The sequence below is a fragment of the Hakea prostrata genome, chromosome 7, assembly GCF_041222555.1.
Source record: "Hakea prostrata isolate BN-2017 chromosome 7, UWA_Hpros_2, whole genome shotgun sequence".
In the NCBI taxonomy this organism is placed as follows: domain Eukaryota; kingdom Viridiplantae; phylum Streptophyta; class Magnoliopsida; order Proteales; family Proteaceae; genus Hakea; species Hakea prostrata.
Genome location: NC_142606.1, coordinates 69605710 through 69625857, shown reverse-complemented (window position 1 = coordinate 69625857; position 20148 = coordinate 69605710). Strand labels below are relative to the sequence as shown.

General features: G+C 38.7%; 1 protein-coding gene across 3 annotated transcripts; it reads right to left on the bottom strand.

Moving 5' to 3' along the window:
* LOC149011880 (F-box/LRR-repeat protein 15-like) lies at nucleotides 1-17771 on the bottom strand. Of its 3 annotated transcripts, none has more exons than XM_089164325.1 (18): nucleotides 17442-17771; nucleotides 16719-17212; nucleotides 13864-14125; nucleotides 13645-13777; nucleotides 13225-13324; nucleotides 12886-13086; nucleotides 12538-12808; nucleotides 12339-12437; nucleotides 12141-12229; nucleotides 11916-12015; nucleotides 11659-11829; nucleotides 8642-8794; nucleotides 8115-8275; nucleotides 7834-8032; nucleotides 2168-2634; nucleotides 1985-2048; nucleotides 1407-1493; nucleotides 1-1306 (listed from the first exon to the last, which is right to left on the bottom strand). In XM_089164325.1, the coding sequence occupies exons 2-18, from the start codon at nucleotides 17147-17149 to the stop codon at nucleotides 1226-1228; spliced, it is 3069 nt and encodes a 1022-aa protein (XP_089020451.1). In that variant the 5' UTR covers nucleotides 17150-17212; nucleotides 17442-17771; the 3' UTR covers nucleotides 1-1225. The 3 variants fall into 3 exon arrangements, with proteins under 3 accessions (XP_089020451.1, XP_089020453.1, XP_089020452.1); XM_089164327.1 differs by having other exon boundaries at nucleotides 17446-17771; XM_089164326.1 differs by having other exon boundaries at nucleotides 16719-17771.
* Between the last annotated feature and the right edge of the window lie 2377 nt (nucleotides 17772-20148).

Genomic DNA, 20148 nt, shown 5'->3' with positions numbered 1-20148 from the left:
GAAGTGGTGGAATTAGCCATTTGCAAGAACAAAAGAGCACTAAACTTACAATGAGCCCCCTAGTAATATTTGAATTCACACAAAAATACCCTAAAAATTCACAAAATATTAGGTGCTACATGCAATGTACCTAGAACCACTCTTAAGCATCATTGAAGGCTCTAGTGACATCTGCAGTGTTTCAACATGATTGGAGATAGGTCTAGAAGGTCTATTTGAGAGGGGGAAGGTGTTAAAACACTATCACAGGTTAAAGGGCAAACAGAGGATGAAATTTTTGTAGATCATCCTAAGAGAGTTGCAAGAAGCAGACGACACTCCTAAGAGTGATTCTAAGTAGGTTAGGGACTCGGAAAAAAAGGCAGACGATGGCCCTAGAAGAGTCACAAAGATGCAGCACCTCTTCCATGAACAATCGTAGGGCTTCTCAGAGATTTCTGGAGGATTAGTGCTAGAAGGATAGAAGAGAAGTAGGCAATGGTATTTAAGGTTAGTTTCAATCTATGGAAAGTGTGGAAGATGATGGAATGGAGGTTTAGGCTATAAAGATGAAGGGGAATGCTATTCTACATTTGAGTCTTCTTCTTGTGTCTGTGATCCATGATGGAACCACATGATTCTAATACAATGTTGAAATGGTGACTCAAATCCTTGTGAATTATTACACTGCATGCCTTTAATTTATAATAATAGAATACAGTGAAGAATACAAAAATACCTAATGTCGGACTAAAATTTACAAATTCTAAGGACAAAAAACTACCATTTTTTGACTTACAATAACACAAAGCCAAGAACTAGTACTCCTTTTCTGTAAGGATGCAAAGCCAAGTAGAGATTTATTTTGAGGGCACCATTATCATCAGCAGCTAAGCTTGGTAAGTTCCAGCACAATCTTTTCCACTAGGGGGTAGAGAGCTCCAATCTGAATTAATCACTTAAATAAGGAACAATGGGCACCCAAGAACCTATATAAAAACACAGTTTATTTAATCGTTTACAATGGCCAGGGCAAATCTGTTTCTCACCAAACACCAACAGTCAACCCCCCAAAATCCCCAAAACAAAAGGGAAAAAAAGAGAGAGAACATGGGAAAATTGGTTATTTACAACGGACATAAGAAGATAAATTACTAATCTAAATGAGGCCGCTGGCCAGAACTGCAGAGCATCCCACCGGGCACCAATAATGCCATTAGAGTTTCAGCAGCAAGTCATGGCTGTATTATGATGCACAGAGGCTGCTGAAGATGCGTTTTAGACTGGGACATACCATACGTAACCTTCCCATGTACACTGAGTATATCTGTTACCCAGGAAACAAAGAAAAAGAAACAACATTTAAAAGAGAGAAAAAAAAATTAACCAGAATTAAGAGACCCAGTGAAGTGGTCTACGAAAGTTACCTTAGGACAAAAGCGCACGTCAAGAGTTTCCAACATGTTGCAACGTGATATCGCAGTTTCCACGACTTCTTCAGCAACGCTACATGACTATAGAACACCGGATGTTAGCTTTTAAGTAACAAAAATAGAATCGAAGCAAAAAAGATGACAAGTTCGAACACAAATTCAAAGACTAAGAAGCACTGAAAACTGCCTATTGCATGTTTATCAATTGTCAACCATCTTGATATAATTAAGTTTTTCCTTCATGATAAGTATGTTGTCACTACGGTCAGACTCAGGAAATCAAGCAATAAGCAGAATTGCTCATAATAACATACTTCACAGCAGCACAACAACCAGATAACTCTAACATCATGAATGATTTTGATATTGGATAGACAGAGCACCATGAAAATTGCCATGGCAATTGAATCTGGATAGAAGTTTTTCCTTCACAATAAGTAGGTCATTATTAATGCTTAGACTCAGGATATCAAGCAATAAGAAGAATTGTTAATAGTAACATACTTCATAGCAGAACAAAAACCTGATTAAACGACATCAATGACTTTGGCTGAGTTTTAAGGAATGCATACCTGAAGGAAGAGGCTAGTCAACTTTGGACATTCAAGCTTCAAATTTTCCAAGGAGTTACAATTGCTGAGAACATGAACGAAAGCAATGGTGAAAATGCTTTAGCAGATGAAAAAAATGCCTAAGAATATTAACAGAAGCTACCAAAAAGAACAGCTTAACAAGGAGGAAAGAAGAAAAAGCACCTCAAATTCAGAAAGCTCAGATTGAAACAAGTAATATCTACTTCCTTCAGATTGACCGATAAAGAAAGGTTTAATGATGACAAATGGAAACAACGGGCCCTCGGAGGGATGAAAACTTTCTTAATGTTTGAACACCCAACGCAGTTCAGATTCTGCAATAAACGGTCAGGGTGCATACTTGGCTCAGGGATGATATCTGGAGAACAGATCGCATGTGACCCATCAATGCTAGACAACTCAGAAAACTGCCCACCACTAACACTCCAGTTAAGGTCATGCATGTTCACACATCCATTCAGGCTCACATGCGTCAGATGTGTGCAGCAAGCAAGAAGCTCCTCTATTGCAGACTGGCAAAGGCTCCCATAAGACAAGTCTAACTCGCGAAGCGCTGGAAGAGCACTTTCTTTATAAAGAGCCTCCAAAGAAGAATCAGTCAGATACTTGCATGCCTGTAATTTCAATACCTGTCAAAAACAGAAATACACAAACAAGATTAACAACGATTACACACAGTTCAAACCAAAAAGAAAGATGAAGCACAAAAAGCAGCTGTGGTGGGATATCTTCTACACTTATTATATATCCTACTCATCTCCTCAAATATGTCCCAAAATGTCAACGAAAAGGTGCCAAAGCCCTTATTGATGTAACTGTTCCCAGGGGCAGCATAAGGCCTAGGGTTTCTTTGCCCAAACCCTAGAACCCCTACTAATACACCCAGGGGTATTTTGGTCATTCTGGTTATTTTTTTGGAGTCCAAGGGTTAGGGTGTCACTGAGCCAAGCTTGTTATTAGGACCCTAGATCTACTTTTGTTTTTCTATTTGAGTCAATATTTTGTGACATTAAAGAGTCTCTGTTAGGGTATGATTCCTAGGTTGGGTGAGAACCCCTAGTTTCAGTCTGTCTTATTAGGATTCCTTACCTACTCTTAGATTCTAAATTGGATCCTTCTAGAGTGAGATATGATAGAATCCTTGTTTGTATTAGGGTTTCTAGTCAAGTAAGAGTCATACTTAGAATTAGAGTGCTAATTTGAACCTGAGTTGGTTTCCTAAGGAAAGCCCTAGTTTGTTCTCTTTTAGAGGCTATAATTAAAGCATCCATCCTCTGTATTTGCAAGTTCAATTGATTAATAAAATTGTGATTGAGAATTTGGAGGAAGTGAAAGTCATGGATTTCCTTTGGGGGAGGCCTGCGGCAGCCATTAGTGCGTTTTCAGCAGCAGTCCTTCAATTCCAGTAGCTTCTCCTTATTTCCAAGTACAGCATACTCCCACTTCTTTCCCAGCACTCTTCTCCCTCCCCGCTAGCATCCACAAGTTTCCCAGCTCCTCCCCCCTTCCCTATGATAACAGTAGCACCCCTCTCCCCCGCCCCCCTCTTAATTCCATACTTCCCCACCCCATCACCTAATTTTTATCTCCCTTTCTCCCTGTAGTAAAATCACACCTTAACCCTAACCCATCCCTACCCCCTTCTCCTTCAAGACATAATCCATAGCACTAATAAAATTTCCTGCACTTCAACTTTTCATTAAAATTCCGCAATTCAACTTCAACCTCTAGACCTAAACCCTCAACCTCATTCCAATACCACTTAGAAATTACTTAGAATTACCATCTCGTCCACCCACCCTACTTACCCTTCCAATTTCCTAACCCTAATTGACTTCCCTAAGAGTCCTAATCCAGATAGGAAACCTCAAACTAAACCAAACCCCTTGCGATTAGCCTGAATTCACAAAATAACTACTACAGTCCCATTCCTAACCAAGCCGAAACCCCAGAACCCTAGTTTTCAGGCCCTAGCCTAACCCTACACAGAAAATACCAAACAGCAGCAGCCGTCAACCATAAACTTAACCCCAACCTTAAATAACAGAGCCAAAACCTCAGTTACAGCAAGGTTCCAAGCTTTAAAGTCTAAAGTCCTCTAACCCCAGCCTGGCTAAACCCTTCTAGGCCTATACCTAACCCTTGTGATCCCTAAAACAACCCAATCTACTGAAGGCATTCCTAGCCCTAGAAGACTACTAGTTCCCGAGAGAGAAGATCCTAGAGTAAGCTTAATTCAAGGGCATAATTCCAACAAACTAAACCTTAGAATTTGGTTCATCATCATCATCATCAAGCCTTGTCCCAACTAAATGGGGTTGGCTACATGGATTCTTGCCTTCCAATCAGCTCTGTTTGAGGCCATGCTAGATACAAGGCCTAAGCCATGCATTTTATTTCTCACCACTTATCTTAAGGTTATCTTAGGACTGCCCTAGCTCTTTTAATTCCTTCAATTTGGATTACGTCATTTCTTTGTACAAGTGCATTTTAACGTGGTCGTGCCACCTCAGACGACTTTCTCAAAGCTCATCACTTATTGGAGCTACTCCCAAACCAACCCTAATATGATCATTTTCCTTATGTTATGCTTCCTAGTTTTGCCACTCATCCATCTTAGCATCCTCATTTCTGCCACACTAAGTTTATCTACACCATGCTTTTTAACAGCCCAACACTCCCATTGTTAGAACTCTCTTACTTTTTTCTCCTTTTTATCTCATACTATCATTCACATGGAATAAAAGCAAGACCTCTAGAGACTGCTACAACCTCCCGATATCTTGGCTACTTCCTTTCATAGTTTCAATCATATTGATTGATCCATGTCAGTTCAAGTTTCGAAAGTTCTCTTGTATTATTGTTTGACGAAAATGCAGTGTCATATTCAGTGTTTTGGGACAGTTCAGAAATTAGTTCATGTTGGAAGATTAAGAACTACATCTCTCGAAGCCCGGCTTAGACAGAATGAAGATAAATATTGCATTAAAGCTTGTAATTTAAAGATTAAGGCTTGATTTCCCATCAGAGTTAGAGATTGACTTTTTCATCGGAGTTTAAAACCGAACAACTTCACCAGGTTTGAGATCAACTTGTTCTACAGGGTTTTTGAAACTTGAGATCGATTCTTCATCAAATTAGATGTCAGATGTCTATTATACATCAGAGCTTTAAGATTGGATCCTCATATTCTACATCATGGCTTTGAGATTGGCTTTTTCAGGGTATGGCTTCCTCCATAATCATTGGTGCATATCACACCTTCATTCTACTTTCCTGTGTTCTTGAAAGACATCTGACCAGTGAAAGAATGTAATTACTGAGGTTGTGCCTTCATCATCTAACTGTATCAACCAAAAGAAGTTAAGAGGAATCAACAACTTTCAACAATGAAAGAAAATAAGTAAGCCAGTATGGATTGGTTGTGACCAACAAGAATGCACTTATTAGATGCACAAATGTTCTGTACTTAGAACAGAACATCCCGTCTCAAATCTACGAGTTGTCTGAGAAGTTTTACGGGATTAATTGTGTTATGACTGCATTCCTATATTCTTGTTATCACATGCCTTATTGTGTTCTGCATGGAGGTATACCTCATTCTTTTTTATATCCTTCTGACCCTTTATTTAGTTTAAGCACTACGTGCTTTTAGTAGTGCTAAAAGCGTTTTTTTTTTCTTTTTAAGATTATCGCCAGAGTGTTTCCAAATTGAATCCCAAAGACTGTTAAATGCATCTGACTATTCAAAAGGTTTATCACTGTCATTCATTTGCAATGCAAAGATACTGTCACAGCCAATATTTCCATTCTCTGTCTACCTCAAATGCTAATACTACTTTTGTTGTCGCTAAGACAGACGATGATCTTCCTTTATATATTGTTCCATCCCTTTCTTCAAGCTCCATAGTTTTCTCCACCACTGCTACTGCCATCGCTGCCAGCACAACCTCTTGTTGGTACCAATATATACTTCGGAGAGTTTGGGTCAATCAATTTCATCTACCTCTACATCCTCTTCTTCCCTTTGATATTTCTTCCAATGTAGATGTTCAGAGTTGTACGCTTGTATCCAACATCCTGCTGACTGGCGTGTCTGAGACTCTCAACTTCAAATTTCACTCCTTACCTTCCAAGAGTGTAAGGACATCATAAATTTTAAATCAGGCCATCGACAAACGCTCAAACTTTGACCGTCACCCTTGCCCCAGTAAGGAAAACTACAAAATTCATCTCTTACCTTCTAATTCTCAGAAGACATCATAACATTTACATCAGACCATCCACAAACCCTCAAATTGTTGACACATGACCCTTGCCCATAAGAAAAACTTGGTCTCTTTGCAGCCTCTCCATCGATTCCACGAGGTCCTCACTAACCATCAACTTGCTCTCAAACATGGATCACACCATCCCCTCCCTAAGCTAGAAATTAGATCCTAGTTGTAGCCATAAATTCCTACAAAAAATCCTGAATTCCCCCAAGACTATTTTCAAATACCTGAAATATTTCACCATCCATGCAAATCCTAGGTCTTACCAACCCAAACCCTAGTGTTGAACCTAAATTCATAATTTGACCTACCCAAGCTTACTAGTTCATCCCAGATCATGGATTGCCTCCCAGTTGCTCTCGTACAGATCTAGGACTACATCACGAGGAAAATCAAGAACCAAGCAATTGTGGCCACGCCAATGCAGAGTCAGAATATCAACTTATAGCACATCTTACGTATGAGCTGATGTCAGTGAAACAACTCTTTTGATGAGCTTGGATTTACGGAAGATTCACTCTTGCAATTGACATCAGATAAGCAAGCCTGTCTCCAAACTTCAAATCCTATGTTTAATGAAAGAATGAAACAAGTTGAAGCAGACTGTCCTTTTGTTTGAGAGAAGCTGCAACAAAGGCTTGTATCTCCTGTCACATTGCAACTTGAAGATTTGTATACCAAACCTCTGGAGAGTGCTAGAGTGAACTGTATTTGTAACCAGCTGGACATGATTAACATCTATGGTAAGCTCAAGGGGAAGTATCAGTAAAAACTATGTAAAATCTCGGTAGAGTGCTGATAACCGAGATGAGTTAGGTGTAGAAATATACCTTGTTTTATCTTTTAATATGTTTTTCTTGAGTCCCTTGGTTTCTCTAAGGGATTATGTATTGAATGGACTAAGTTCTAAGCCTCTAACACTAAGCTGAGACTCCCGAGGTTATACAACCTTATCATTTCTAAATGTTCTCTCCCTCCCCTTTCTTCTCTTCCCATTTTTCTTCTGATATTATTTAGAGAGGACAATGGCTTACTGTACACAAATTTGGGTGTCAAGCAAGCTTCCATGGTTCAATATGGAAATCTAACTACCAGTTGTGCTACACCTGATATGACATACAACCACCATTCTGCCAGCAAAATCCCTTTGAATGATGAAAGGAACTCAACTCATAACTGGGAGTTGCAACGGGTAATACTTGAGTTTTTTTATCATTTTGACAACCTAAATTACTCTTACAATAATCCAATTTCTGCCTTCTATCTGCAAGCAGACAATGGAAACACAATAGCCACAATTAAGTAGATAATTAAGATTAGTGTTTGATGTTCAAGTTTGGCATCTGCTCACTGCAAACAATCTGCATACCCCAAGATAACGACACCCAAACTGCCTCCCCCCATCAAAAAAAAAAAGAAAAGAAAAGGGGGGGGGGGATAAGCCCATCTGCAAGGCAGAACAGGGGCCCTAAATTTTAGCCAAAAGAGGAGAGGGAATGAATCCAAAAGCTACAACCAAAAGAAGATATAAATTCTAGCTTCTGTTAGTATTACCTTCAACTGCAAACAGGACTCAAAAACTGGCTGTAAGTTCACCAGGAAAGTGTATGATAAATCCAGCAAGGTCAAACAAGAAAGCCGACGCAAAGAAGAGAGCCCATCTGGACCAATGGACGGGCATGACATCAATACTAACGACTCAATGAGAGGGCATGAAGCAGTCGTTGCAGACAAACAATCATCCTTAAGTTGGCTGTGTACGAAAAATATGTCAGCAAAGCAATTAAAGCAAGAAATTATGAAGACCAATTACATGACAAAGAAGATGTAAACACCTGCAAAAGGAAGCATCCAAAGAAGTCAGGTAAGGGCAGTTGATGGATGCTTCAGATAAAACACCACATCCCTTCAACTCCAAGCCAATCATATGTGGAGCTTCAATTTGAAGTACATTCAATTTGGGACATATACCAAGATTAAGGGACCGAAGTCCAACCTGCACCAAACATTTTCTTTCAGGTTTATGCTAATTGATACTCTAATATCAAATCCATAATTCCATACACATAAACATGTTGATGGAAGTTATGTAACCCCTTCAGTGCTACATGTTCAAGGAATTAAAATTAAAAGATCTGTAAATACACAACACAGCACAATCAATCATACAGCAGTTGCTCCAGAATCATGGAACACTGCAGTCTGAAAAATTAAAGACTCATCAGCAACAACCAACGTAAGAGTACATAAAATCATTATTACAAACCACCGCCAATAATTAATGTTTTTTTATAAAAATAAAAATAAATAAATAATATATATATTAAAAAATAAAAATAAAAAAGGAATTGCATCCACTTACAGGATAAAATGATGCTCTCTCAAGATGATCACAATTATCCAGAAAAACTTGCTCAAGATTAGGGCATCTGAGTTCCAGAGTAGTCATGGCACGGCAACCAACTAGGGAAAGACTGACCAAAGAGGAACTATTGAATTCCACGGCTGTCAAACTCTGTAAAATTGAAATAAGCACTTTAACTTACAGAACAAAAAGACAGGACTGAGTAAGAAGAATAGGATAACTACCATGCTTTAAACAGCATCAAAAAGCATCAAATAACAAAATCAAACAGCCAAATATTCCAATATAGCACCACTGTCAAGATCTGAGCACTGCGATTATCTAGATTTCTCACCAGATTAAATGGCAGGATAGGGCTGCAATAAAATCTAAGCAAACAGATGAACCATACAGGGATTCAGCATCACTTACTTGCATAGCTTTTCCTACAAAATTATAGCTCTAAATAACACCAACTCGATCTCAGACTTCAGTTTTTTATCCACTTTCATCAATTTCCTAACTCCAAGCCCCCAATAAAAATCTATATTTCCAGCCTAAAACTGAAAGTGAGCATGCAGGATATCATTTCAGAATACTCTCAGGGTGTGCACTTCTGCCTGATAATACCTGTAATGGAGCAAACTAAGATGGTGGTGGTAGTCCACTACAAGCAAATTTCTATGTTCTTTTACTCAATTCTTCTTGTATCATTTTACAGAAATAACTCTTTATCAAGAACATGAAACAACAAAGTTATTTCCATTGTACTCTGGCAAACCATCAAATAATGAACTCAACAAAGATCTAAATCGCCATGTTTACAATACTGTAAATTCTGTCTAACTCGGTATTATTTCTGTTCAAGATTATCTCATAGACTCACCTCAACTGAATTAAGCCTCATCCCATCTAAATGCAGTTAACTAGACAAATTTTGTTTTGCTTGATACTTATCTCAAAAAATTCATAATTCAAAAATATAAATATAAAAAATAATATACAACAGATCATATTTTATAATCAAAATCAGCCAAATTGGTCCCAGTCAATTACACATAAAAGAACAGAAGAAGGTTACTTCCATTCTTCTAGTACCATACCAGAAGAATGAAAAACAGTCTTCCAACTATATGGAACAACAGTTACAAAAGCACAACTTCTGAAATAGGAACTGAACTCCAAAACCAATGAAGTCGTAAGAAAAACATGCAGAAAAAATTTGGGTATCATCTTTCCTCAACTAGAATATGGAAGCTATCTTCTCCAATTAAGGTGTTAGTCTAATTGTACAGGTTAGATTAGCTCACCCATCCCCATCCACCACCCAACCAACCCAATCCAGCCTGAGATAACAACACCAGGTCAGGCTTGTCAGCACCTTAGCCAATGTTTATCCAAACCATATTAGCAGTCATCCAGATAGCCTCCCAATAATCAACAGGGAAGGCTTGGGTGCAAGTAACAACTCTAAGGTAAGGTTTGCTCACTCTAACCCACAGTCACTTCATTGTATCACCATCAAGATACTTTCCAAACAACTAGCATTTGACAAGCACCGCAACCTAGAAGTCGCCTCTCCGCGTCTCAGCAATGATCTGTTTCCATCCCGAAACAAACATAGTTCAGCTCTCTTTTTTTGGTCATTCAGATGCAAAAATCCATGAAGACAACGAGAGATGCCACCTGCTCTTTCTGTTCCTTCTCTTTTGGAGTGGAGCACTCTTTTCTTTTTCTTGCTTGGATGAGTTTGAGCAGGCCTTCACATGACAAGAACGCTACCTATCAAGTGGAATCCGTCTATCTTATCATCCACCAACAACACAAACCCACGTCGTGGCAACCCTTACTAGTGCAGCACTGCCATAGGGCAAGCCATGCCATACCAACTGAAAGTCAAAAGATATAGCTGAGCCAACTACCATGCTTGCACTAAGGTGCCATTATCGCCAAATTCAAAGCCCACAAAGTACACAGAGGGTTGGCCAGACCTATGGCAAAATCTCCCATGTTGACCATCACAGTTGCACAAGTATGCCCGAGTACCAACACTTACACAAACATACTGAACCCCAATACATGTCTAATGTACACCTGTACCAAAGGACACCAGATAGCCCATTCGCCCAATATCATGTGCCATTGTCACACATTGCACGTATGGTGCTAGTATCATCCACAACCCAAACCTCTGGTTGCCAGGTACTGCATCATGCTAAGTAGCTAACACACTCCACTAAACAGAGTCCCAGTGAGTCATCAAACCTACAAAGGGTACACCAACATCCCACTTCAGCTAGTGGGCACCCCCCATCCAGGGTACCAACAGAATACTTGTACTTTGATGCATGCGCCACCAAGCCAAGCAGAAAGCCTGCGACAGCCACTTGTACTTTGACCACATGCCTAGCTTGTCAAATGCCAAAATGCAATACTAGAAGCACCAAGGAGGATGTGAAAGAGGCATCCTCTGTTATGAATTGACCCCCTGTTTTTGTCATACTATTGAATTATAAAACATCGTCAAACAAGTGACTTCCCTTCCTTTGCTCCCATGCCTACTTTCTTAAGCAAAAACTAGCCACCAGGTGTGCATGCCAGTACATCCTTAAGCCTTACCAACACTTTGGCGTTGACTTTCCACCCCAATTTGACCATAAAAGACCAAACAGCGGGACAAGTTTTCTAGCAGTAATGATTGTGATCTAAAATTATTTTTGTTAACAATTGTATACTTCTATTCACCACAACCTTGGTATGTAAAGGTTTGTCACATAAACCATATACCAAATGCAAGTACACGAGAAAATGAGGATCTTCCTGGGTAGGTCGAGGGCCAAAATCAATGCTTAAACCTTAACTTGATCAAGCCTGACCTCGTGTTGAGATTTCCAACCTATCATATTTAAGGGCCAAAATCTGACTCAGGCCAGGCAATAATAGAAGTTGGTCAGCCCAAGCTACAGCCATAATGCCAAACAAAGATGATTTCACATAACAGCATTAGACAGTCACGGATAAAGACTACTACAAACCTCACAGTTGTCAAGAACAAGGGATCGGAGCATTGGGCAGCCTCCACCATCGCTAAAAACCTCACAAATAGAATTTGTCAAAGATTCGCATTCAGTAAGGTCCAGTTCTTGCAGAGACTGGCACTGCAATGACAAGGTGCTCAAACTTTCTTGCTTCTGCAACATTAGCTTCTGCATTACCAGGATACACACTGTCAAAAATCCAATTTTCCAAAAGCAAATAGGGGGGAAAAGGAGATAACCACAACAGCACAAACCTGCAGCAAATTTGATGTGATATTGATACGAAAGAGTGCAGGGCAATTGGAAACTGTAATAGATGAAAGCATAGGGCTCCGCAAGTTCAAATCAACAAATCTACCAAGAAGAAGCACAATGATATGGTTCAGGACACACCCAAAAACAAATTTATACAGAAAAAACAATAGGGTAAGGGAGGAATACAGAAAGAGGAAGATGAAGACAAGGGTCATGGTAAGTACTTGCGGCAGTGCACTAGTCTAATATTCCGCAAGCGAGGAATATCCAAGGAGACTGATGTCAATAAGCTACAATTATCAAGCTCTAGAACCTGGAGTAGAATGGACATTTCAACTTAGGAAGTGAGAAGTTGTAAACAAAAACTTTCTGTAACAAAAGATCAGGAAACACCAATAATTGAGGCAACAGCAAGACCAAACCTCGAGCATGTGACTGTGAGCTATTGCAGCCATGGATGCAGAAGTTATCCCCTCACAACTACACAGCTTCAGAACTGCTAACATAGGCAGCCTTACAGACTTCCATCAGCAGAAGCATTACATGACCATGTCAGATGAAGATAATTTGAACACAAATCATATAATCTGGATAAATCAAAGTCAAATTTAGGAAGCTTACTTCAAGTGATATGTTGGGACAGTATGATGCATTGAGAACACGAAGACTAGGACATGTAAGTGCTATTTCACGCAATGTTTCATCACTAACACATGAACAGTTTGACATATCCAATGAGGCCAACAGAGGGCATGACGTTGCTGCTGAACGAATTCCAGCATCTGAGAGCTTGTGGCATGAAGCTATATCTAATTCATGTAATTGAGGACAATTAAGTAAGGCATGTGCCATGTTAGTACGCTTTAAGGAAAGGGTTTCCAATTGGGGGCACCTGCAGAATACAATGCACCAGCTTAGAAGTTCCTACAACATACATTTTAATTCATACAACATCGGAGTATTTTTCACCTCACAGAAATGCGAAGCACACGACATTTTGTGATTTGAAGATGACGCAATCTATCATGGGACACAGGTATCTCTTGAACACCATTGCCGAGAGTTGCATCATTAACACTCAAATTTCTCAACATTGAACAATCCACTAAAGCATGGAAAAAGCCATCATCTAGATGCCCCTTCCCTCCAACAATCAAAGTCTCGATATACCTGAGTATCAACCACCAATATAAGCAACATGAAACAAAAGTTAAATGTAATAGATATTTGGTGCAAGAGGAAGCAGAGTAAGGGGTACGAGTAAAACGTCTAAAATGGCAGAACCGAAAACAAGGAGGCAAAATATACTTCAAGGAGGTGATCGCTTTCATAACGAATAAGTCAACAGCAAGAGCACCGAAGATATTAACTTCTGTAATGTTTGGATATCGGCGACACATCTCAACAACTGCAAAAGAATAGATATAATATGAATTAAGGCCCCTCATTTGGTCTCCAAAAAGAAAAAGGGAAAAATTAGAGTCAAGAACTTCAGGAATTTAAGGAAACACAAAAGCTCCCCAAGACAATACCTAGTGAAATTATTGAAGCTTACGTAGAAAAATTTACTAATTCATCAAAAATCTGTCATATAGCCAATTATAAATGTTTTGACTCATTCATCTAATCTCAATCATTACGAAAGAATGCTTATTTAAGTGGAAATAGATCCTAATTCCAAATACTCATTAAAGAGCTTTAGCAACATAAGATTGGTAAAAGACTCACATTGTACTGGAGAGATATTCCGATTTTCGAAATTAAGACGCCTCCAGAAGTCCTCATGAGCAGTGGCCACACGCCACTGCCTGCAAACTCTAGCAGCTCGGCAAAGATTAACGTGATCCAAGAAAGAGAAAACCTTAAACAAAAAAAGAAAATTGTAAGGCTATGATGAAGATTCAAGACAAATATCAATAAAATCTTGCTGTTGGACATTATAAATACCATATGCAATAGGTCATCTGTAAGATCCATCTTCACTTCTGAATCTTCTATCTTAGAAGTACTATTCCCACCTCCACCATTGTCTCCTCCACCATTAGAGTCCATAGGATTTCTATTACCCCCATCATTTGGTGTCAAACTAAGATAAAGGACCATCTCACTGCCAGAAGGAACAGAACCCTGAGATATATTTTGAGGCCCAGCAGCTGATGAAGTGGATGTATCAGGACATGGTGACACTGCAGTTGCATAACGAAATTCCCTGGTAAAAAATGTTCAAAAGAGAATAAGGAAGAAAGCAACTAGTCATCAAATCAAAAAGAATTACCTTCACTATGTTTTTTTTTTTTTTACTTTTATTACTTATAAATGCCTTTCAAGAAAAGCCAAGGAACATAACATACAAAACTGGGGTGTTATGTTTGATGGTTGGCATGAACTGGTACACAATATTGCTCTTCTTAAGCTGCTATCAGCAGTGACTTTTCCAATGCGGGAGTTTATTGATGTATGATATATGTTGGCAATATCAATTTATTATTGTGCAAATTGTTTGCCATGACAATATATTATTCACCACACAAGAAGGATGCAATCAATTCTTGACCTTTTGAACTCTCAATACAAGTACAAATTTATAAGTTCAAAGACCATATGCCTTAGTCCAGTTTATTTTCTATTAGTTTTCAGCCTCTTCGTATGTGCTCCCATGAGTCATTCTATGTCTTGAAACAACCCTATTTCCATCTAGGATCATTAACTCAAGGAATTCCTAGGTCATTTTACGCTTCTCACATCATGTGTTTAAAGCATATCTTTTTCATTAGAAAAAATGTAATGCACTCAATCATACAAACATAATGTGGACCACACAGCGACTAGTAATTAATAAATTCTCCAAGTAATAAACACTAGACATTGCAGCTTTTCGTCAAATTGATCACACATCCATCATCAGGGACCAATAATCAGAAAAATAATGATAATAGAATAAAGGTGATTTTGATGAAGGTGATGCACTTCACTATTAACTAGATCCTTCGCAGAGTAAGGAATAATGATCTCCGAGAACAAGTAAGCTAGGAAGGTACTTCTTGAGCATGAGACTTCCCAAACTCGAAGATATGGCATTTTCTACTTAAAATAAAAGATGTCGAGAACAGCACGCCAATTGAATTATTCAAGTGGCAGTCATTGGAGACCCTGGTCAGACACCATAGAATATATAGGGATGATATACACACTACTCTAACCACCATGTTGACATGTGTATGTCAGCATTTAGTCATTCGGTATTTTATATATCTTAAATTTCTCCCCCTCAATTTATTGCTGCTTTAAAACCCTTTGTAAGAGTACCTTGACAGTTTTCTTGTGAATTGTGACAACTGAATCGATAACTTTTCTTATATATTTCTCTTTATTTAGAAAAATTAATTTCTATCACAATGGCCTCTAAAAATTCCAAAAATCTGAAATCTAGGTCAGCCTGCAGGATGGAATGGTTGACCTACCACACAACCTTCAGAATTGGATGATAATAGATTTTATAAAAATCACTCGAATTAGTTAATGCATATGGGCAGATCCCAAAACATTGTTACCTCAAAGTGAAGAGTTAGTTGGCTGAATCACCTGCATCACTTATATTACATTTTGGTTTTGAAGAAAACTTGATTGCTGTTTGGCTGTTTGGCTGTTTGTTCAAAGTCAAATAATGCAATTCAATGCAGTTTGAATCAAAACCTAGATAACAAAGGCGCAAATTCTGTATATTTGGTCACATAGTGGGTCAGAAAGAAAGAGACAAGAGGAAGGATTTGGGTCTAAAAACAGAAGCAAATCAATGTTTTGAGCATATAACTTAGTCACACTAGTTAAAATCTCATACACCCCCCCCCTCCACCCCAAAGAAGGAAAAAAAATTCAGGTTCCCTTCACTACAGCATCAGTAGAATCAATCTGAGGCGAAGGCTGCCATCATAAATGAAATGAGGATGAGCCCATCATTTTTGAAAACAAGAATTGGCATAAGAGAAAACCTATCTGGGGAAATAATTGATTAGAGATTTTTGGCATATTGGAGAGCACCTTAAGAAGCAACCAAATGAAACATTCGTTAACAGCACAAGGTAGTGAGGTAGTAGAGAAGTTTAATAGGAGGTCATAGTGGTTGTCTGGTTGGTGACACCATTAAGCAATAAGCCCTCAAGGTTTAAAGCCACCAGTGAACTCTGTTTCCGAGCACCAAAATTCAAAATGCAGCAGTCTTGCCCTCCACACTTAATTTATTAATCATTTCTCACTTTTATGCTTATATTATATGAGGTAACATTTTATAATAATAGTCTTTTAACAGCTTTAAATTGACACCTTCAATAAACATTCACTGTCATGGATCACTCAACTCAGCCAAATATCTAGACAAAATCACAGAAATGGTGTTCATATTATAGTGTTCAGTTCAAAGTAATGGCTCAAAACGGGACAAAATGCAAGACCAGAAATGATAGCGTCCACGGTGGGAAAAATTTAAGCATTGAACCTTGAAAGCCCCTCCATGGCTCAATCAGAGGTATGCTTCAATTAATCAGCCCATAAAAGTTGCAACAAGGACTGCAACGTGGAGACGGAAATATTCATAACAGCAGCATTAAATCACATAAAACGCAAAGCGACTTTCTTAAAAGCACGCATTTTTTCTCAAATATGTAAGCCTAGGGGAGATGGGACTATGATATCATCCATGACGAAACTACGAAACCATCTATCGTAGGTAGAAAATATTCAAAATTCAGTATATATTTTTCTTAAAGGAATGGAAATTGACCAGAGAAAAAAGAAAAATCACTCACAGAGAATCGGAGAGAACTTTAGCTCGTTTGTACTGGAAATCACGATCGTGATTCCCCCTTCCGAGACCCAAGGAAGTTTCTTCATCGAAACCCAACACGTCAATCTCCCTCGGATCCTGACCACTGGTACTGGCATACGGGTCAAAATAACAAGAATTTCTAATCATCACCTCCCATGGAACGGAACCATCCCCAGTGATCCCGTTCCCGCCTTGATCTCTTGCAAGTTCCATATCCAAAAAGAAATCTTCCCCCATGTCGTCTCCAATTGAGAACCCCATTCGAGAAGACCCAGGTCGGTCATTTTCCATAGCCGCAGATTCAGACTTAGCTTCAGCATCAGCAGAGAGGAACCCTTCTTTCATGTCACCTGACTCACCTCTATTGTCCACTGCTTCTTCCCAAATGCCAAAACAACACCAGAGCCTCATGCACCCGAAACGGATCAAAGCGAGAAAAAAAACCCTAGCCGGAACACCGTATCCAAATCAAAGCTGTAATTTTCACAAACCCTAGATCAAGATCTCATTTTTAGGCCCAAAAATCCTAACTTTCATAAAGTAGTTAACGCATTTCGACATTTTCGAAGATCCACAAGGCCAAAATGAAATGGGGTATTTAAAAAATGATTTTTTTCTTAGGACAAGTCTGCTTCCATGAATGTAAAACGATGATCAATAATTCTAAGACATTTCTAGCGATTACCCATGAAATCAAACTTACATACGATGATTTACAGAAAATTTAGAGATCTGGACTCATCTGGGTTCTGCTCCTCTGGCCACTTCGCCTTTCTCTCGTATGTCTGTCTGTCTCTTCTCTCTCGCTTCACCAAAGGCTCGCTCTCAAGTTTCAATATAGACCGGCACAGAGCTAATGGTGATGGGTGACAGCAATACTTATGTGGACAATTTCTGGGCAACACCAAACAAAAATAATTAACACTCGCACGGACTTGGAAAGAAAATTTCTGAAACATTTCTTTTCTCTCTCTTCACTCTTGTCTCCTCCGCTATGGATTGTATTGTACATATTTAAACGTAAATATCCATGGATATTAGCATGCCCTCCACCCTTCTAAGGATGCATGATCATGGACGGAGCATTCATGAACATGATATAAATTATTAATTGGAAATCACTTTCAATCTTCATTCTCAACTTTCAACTTTCAACCTTCAACTTTCAACTTTCAATTCAATTTTTTTTTAATTAATAGAATGATAATAAAATAAATTCTCATGGTAGAATAAATTGATCCAAAAAGAATCTTGGAATCACATCCCCCGTTGAGAGTTCGAGGTCAAGGTCAACCAAGGTCCATATAAATGAAACAGATTTTTCAGTCCATTGGACTAATATTGGGTTGGTGAGCTCTATGAGCACATATATAGCACACACTTTGTTCTCCCATCGTCACATCATGAAACAACCCGGTGAAGAAATTGCTCGATTTTTTTTGGGGTCAAGAAAAGTATAAGAAAATCCATTGCATATCATGGAATGAGCTTTGCAACATTAAAAAAAAAAAAAAAAAAAAAAAAAAAAAGGTGAGTTTGGCATTAAGGATCCAAAACTATATGAACAAGCCTTGCTAGCTAAAGCCACATGGAAATTATGAGCTGGCTAAATTTATGAAGGCAATAACTACACAAACATGAGTTTCTTAGAGGCAAACCTGAGCTCATGGGAGTGGAGCAGTATGGTCTTAAAGGGGTCTAATGTGGTAAGTTTGAGATGGGCTTAGAATTGATACATGGGGAAGCAATTTGATACCTTCAATGCCATTTTTCAGGGCCCATAAGCCCATAGCCCAACAACTATGAACTAAAAGTAGTGGTAGATTTAAAAGACCCACAAAACAAGGTGTGGAGCAAGCAAATACTTGACTTTTAGCCCAAGAGAGGGAGTGTGGATCATGTCCCCCGATAAGGAGCACTCTGTGCTCCCCTGACAGCATTACAACCACAAATTATGTGGGGTCCATAAGTAAAAATAATAGCATATTTTTAAAAATAAACTCTATCACCGTAACCTTGTGGACCCCCCCTTTAATTCGTGGTCAACAGCCGTCGGGGGAGACAATCCAAACTCCAAGAGAGGTTCAAGTTGTTCTTAGTATTAAACTAAGTGAAAATCCCTCCAATGATTCCTTAGTGTGGGGTGCTACAAATATTGGAAAGTTTACAGTAAAATTGGCATACTATGTTTGAAGAACAATAAGGATCAATTTTTTTTTTGGCCAAATTTAACTTATTCTTTTTTTACATTTTTTTATGAGGTTCATCCGGGCCAGCTTGCGTGCACCACGATTACATCCTCAAATTAATGCCGCCGAATGGGTGCGAACCCAAGACCTCCCCGTGGGAGGTAGAGTCTTTAACCGCTTTACTAACCCATCATTGGCAAACAAGAAGGATCAATTGGAAGCAAGCAAGTCTACCAGGTCTTGAAGTCTGAAGCCATGAGTGGGAGGACATAAAACCAGCACTGTAGAAACTCATTTGGAACTACAGTCCCTCCATAAAATCAAAATGTTCCTATGGAAAGCATGTGCACAATGCCTTTTAAACAGGGCAAAATATGAACATTTAGCAAAAATATCAAATCCCTCCCTTTTGTTAATTTCCATTGAAATCTACTTCTTTTTTTTAATATGAACAGTTTGGGGAAACGCTACATTAGCCTCTAATAATCTTGATGATAACAAACACATGGTACTAATATCTAAATTGAGTTGTGTAAAGTTAAGTCACCAATTGAGTTAAATCAAGAATGTGGAACCAAGACAATGACGATCAACACACAAGTGAAGGCTTAATAGAAAGTGGATGACCAAGACACAATGTTCTTTTTTTCTTTTTTTTGTAAAACCAAGACACAAGTGAACGCCTAACCAAGATTGTATATGAAGACTTGATGCTTGAAGACCATGTGAACATTGAAGAATCAAGAATAAGGAACAATCAAGCTCAAGAGGTTCAACTGCTAACAGATCGGACACCACACACACTTGTATATTTGCACTCATTCATTGATCATACTCATTATATCATTAGACTAACATAGGCCATGTTAGGAGAAGCCATTTTGGACATGGGTTAAGAAGGCCAAAAGCTACTGAAAAAGCAAAATTTTAACTTGCTATCCAAAACCTCTAGCCATTTCAAATGAAACAACAATCTATTTGGTAACGGCAAGCCATCTTAGCCCAAATGGCTCGCCTCTAAACAAATTGATGCACAACATGCATCACGTGGGTCCCTTTGGGTAACGGCACTCCATCTTATAACGGTGACCTGTTTTTTACAAAAAGGTAAGCTGTTTAGTTCCAATGCTAAAATCTTAACAGCTATTCCTATGCTACTCCCCAATTTGCCTAAAAGGTTTGTCGTTTTAGTAAAAAAAATGACCATTTTCTATCCCTTTT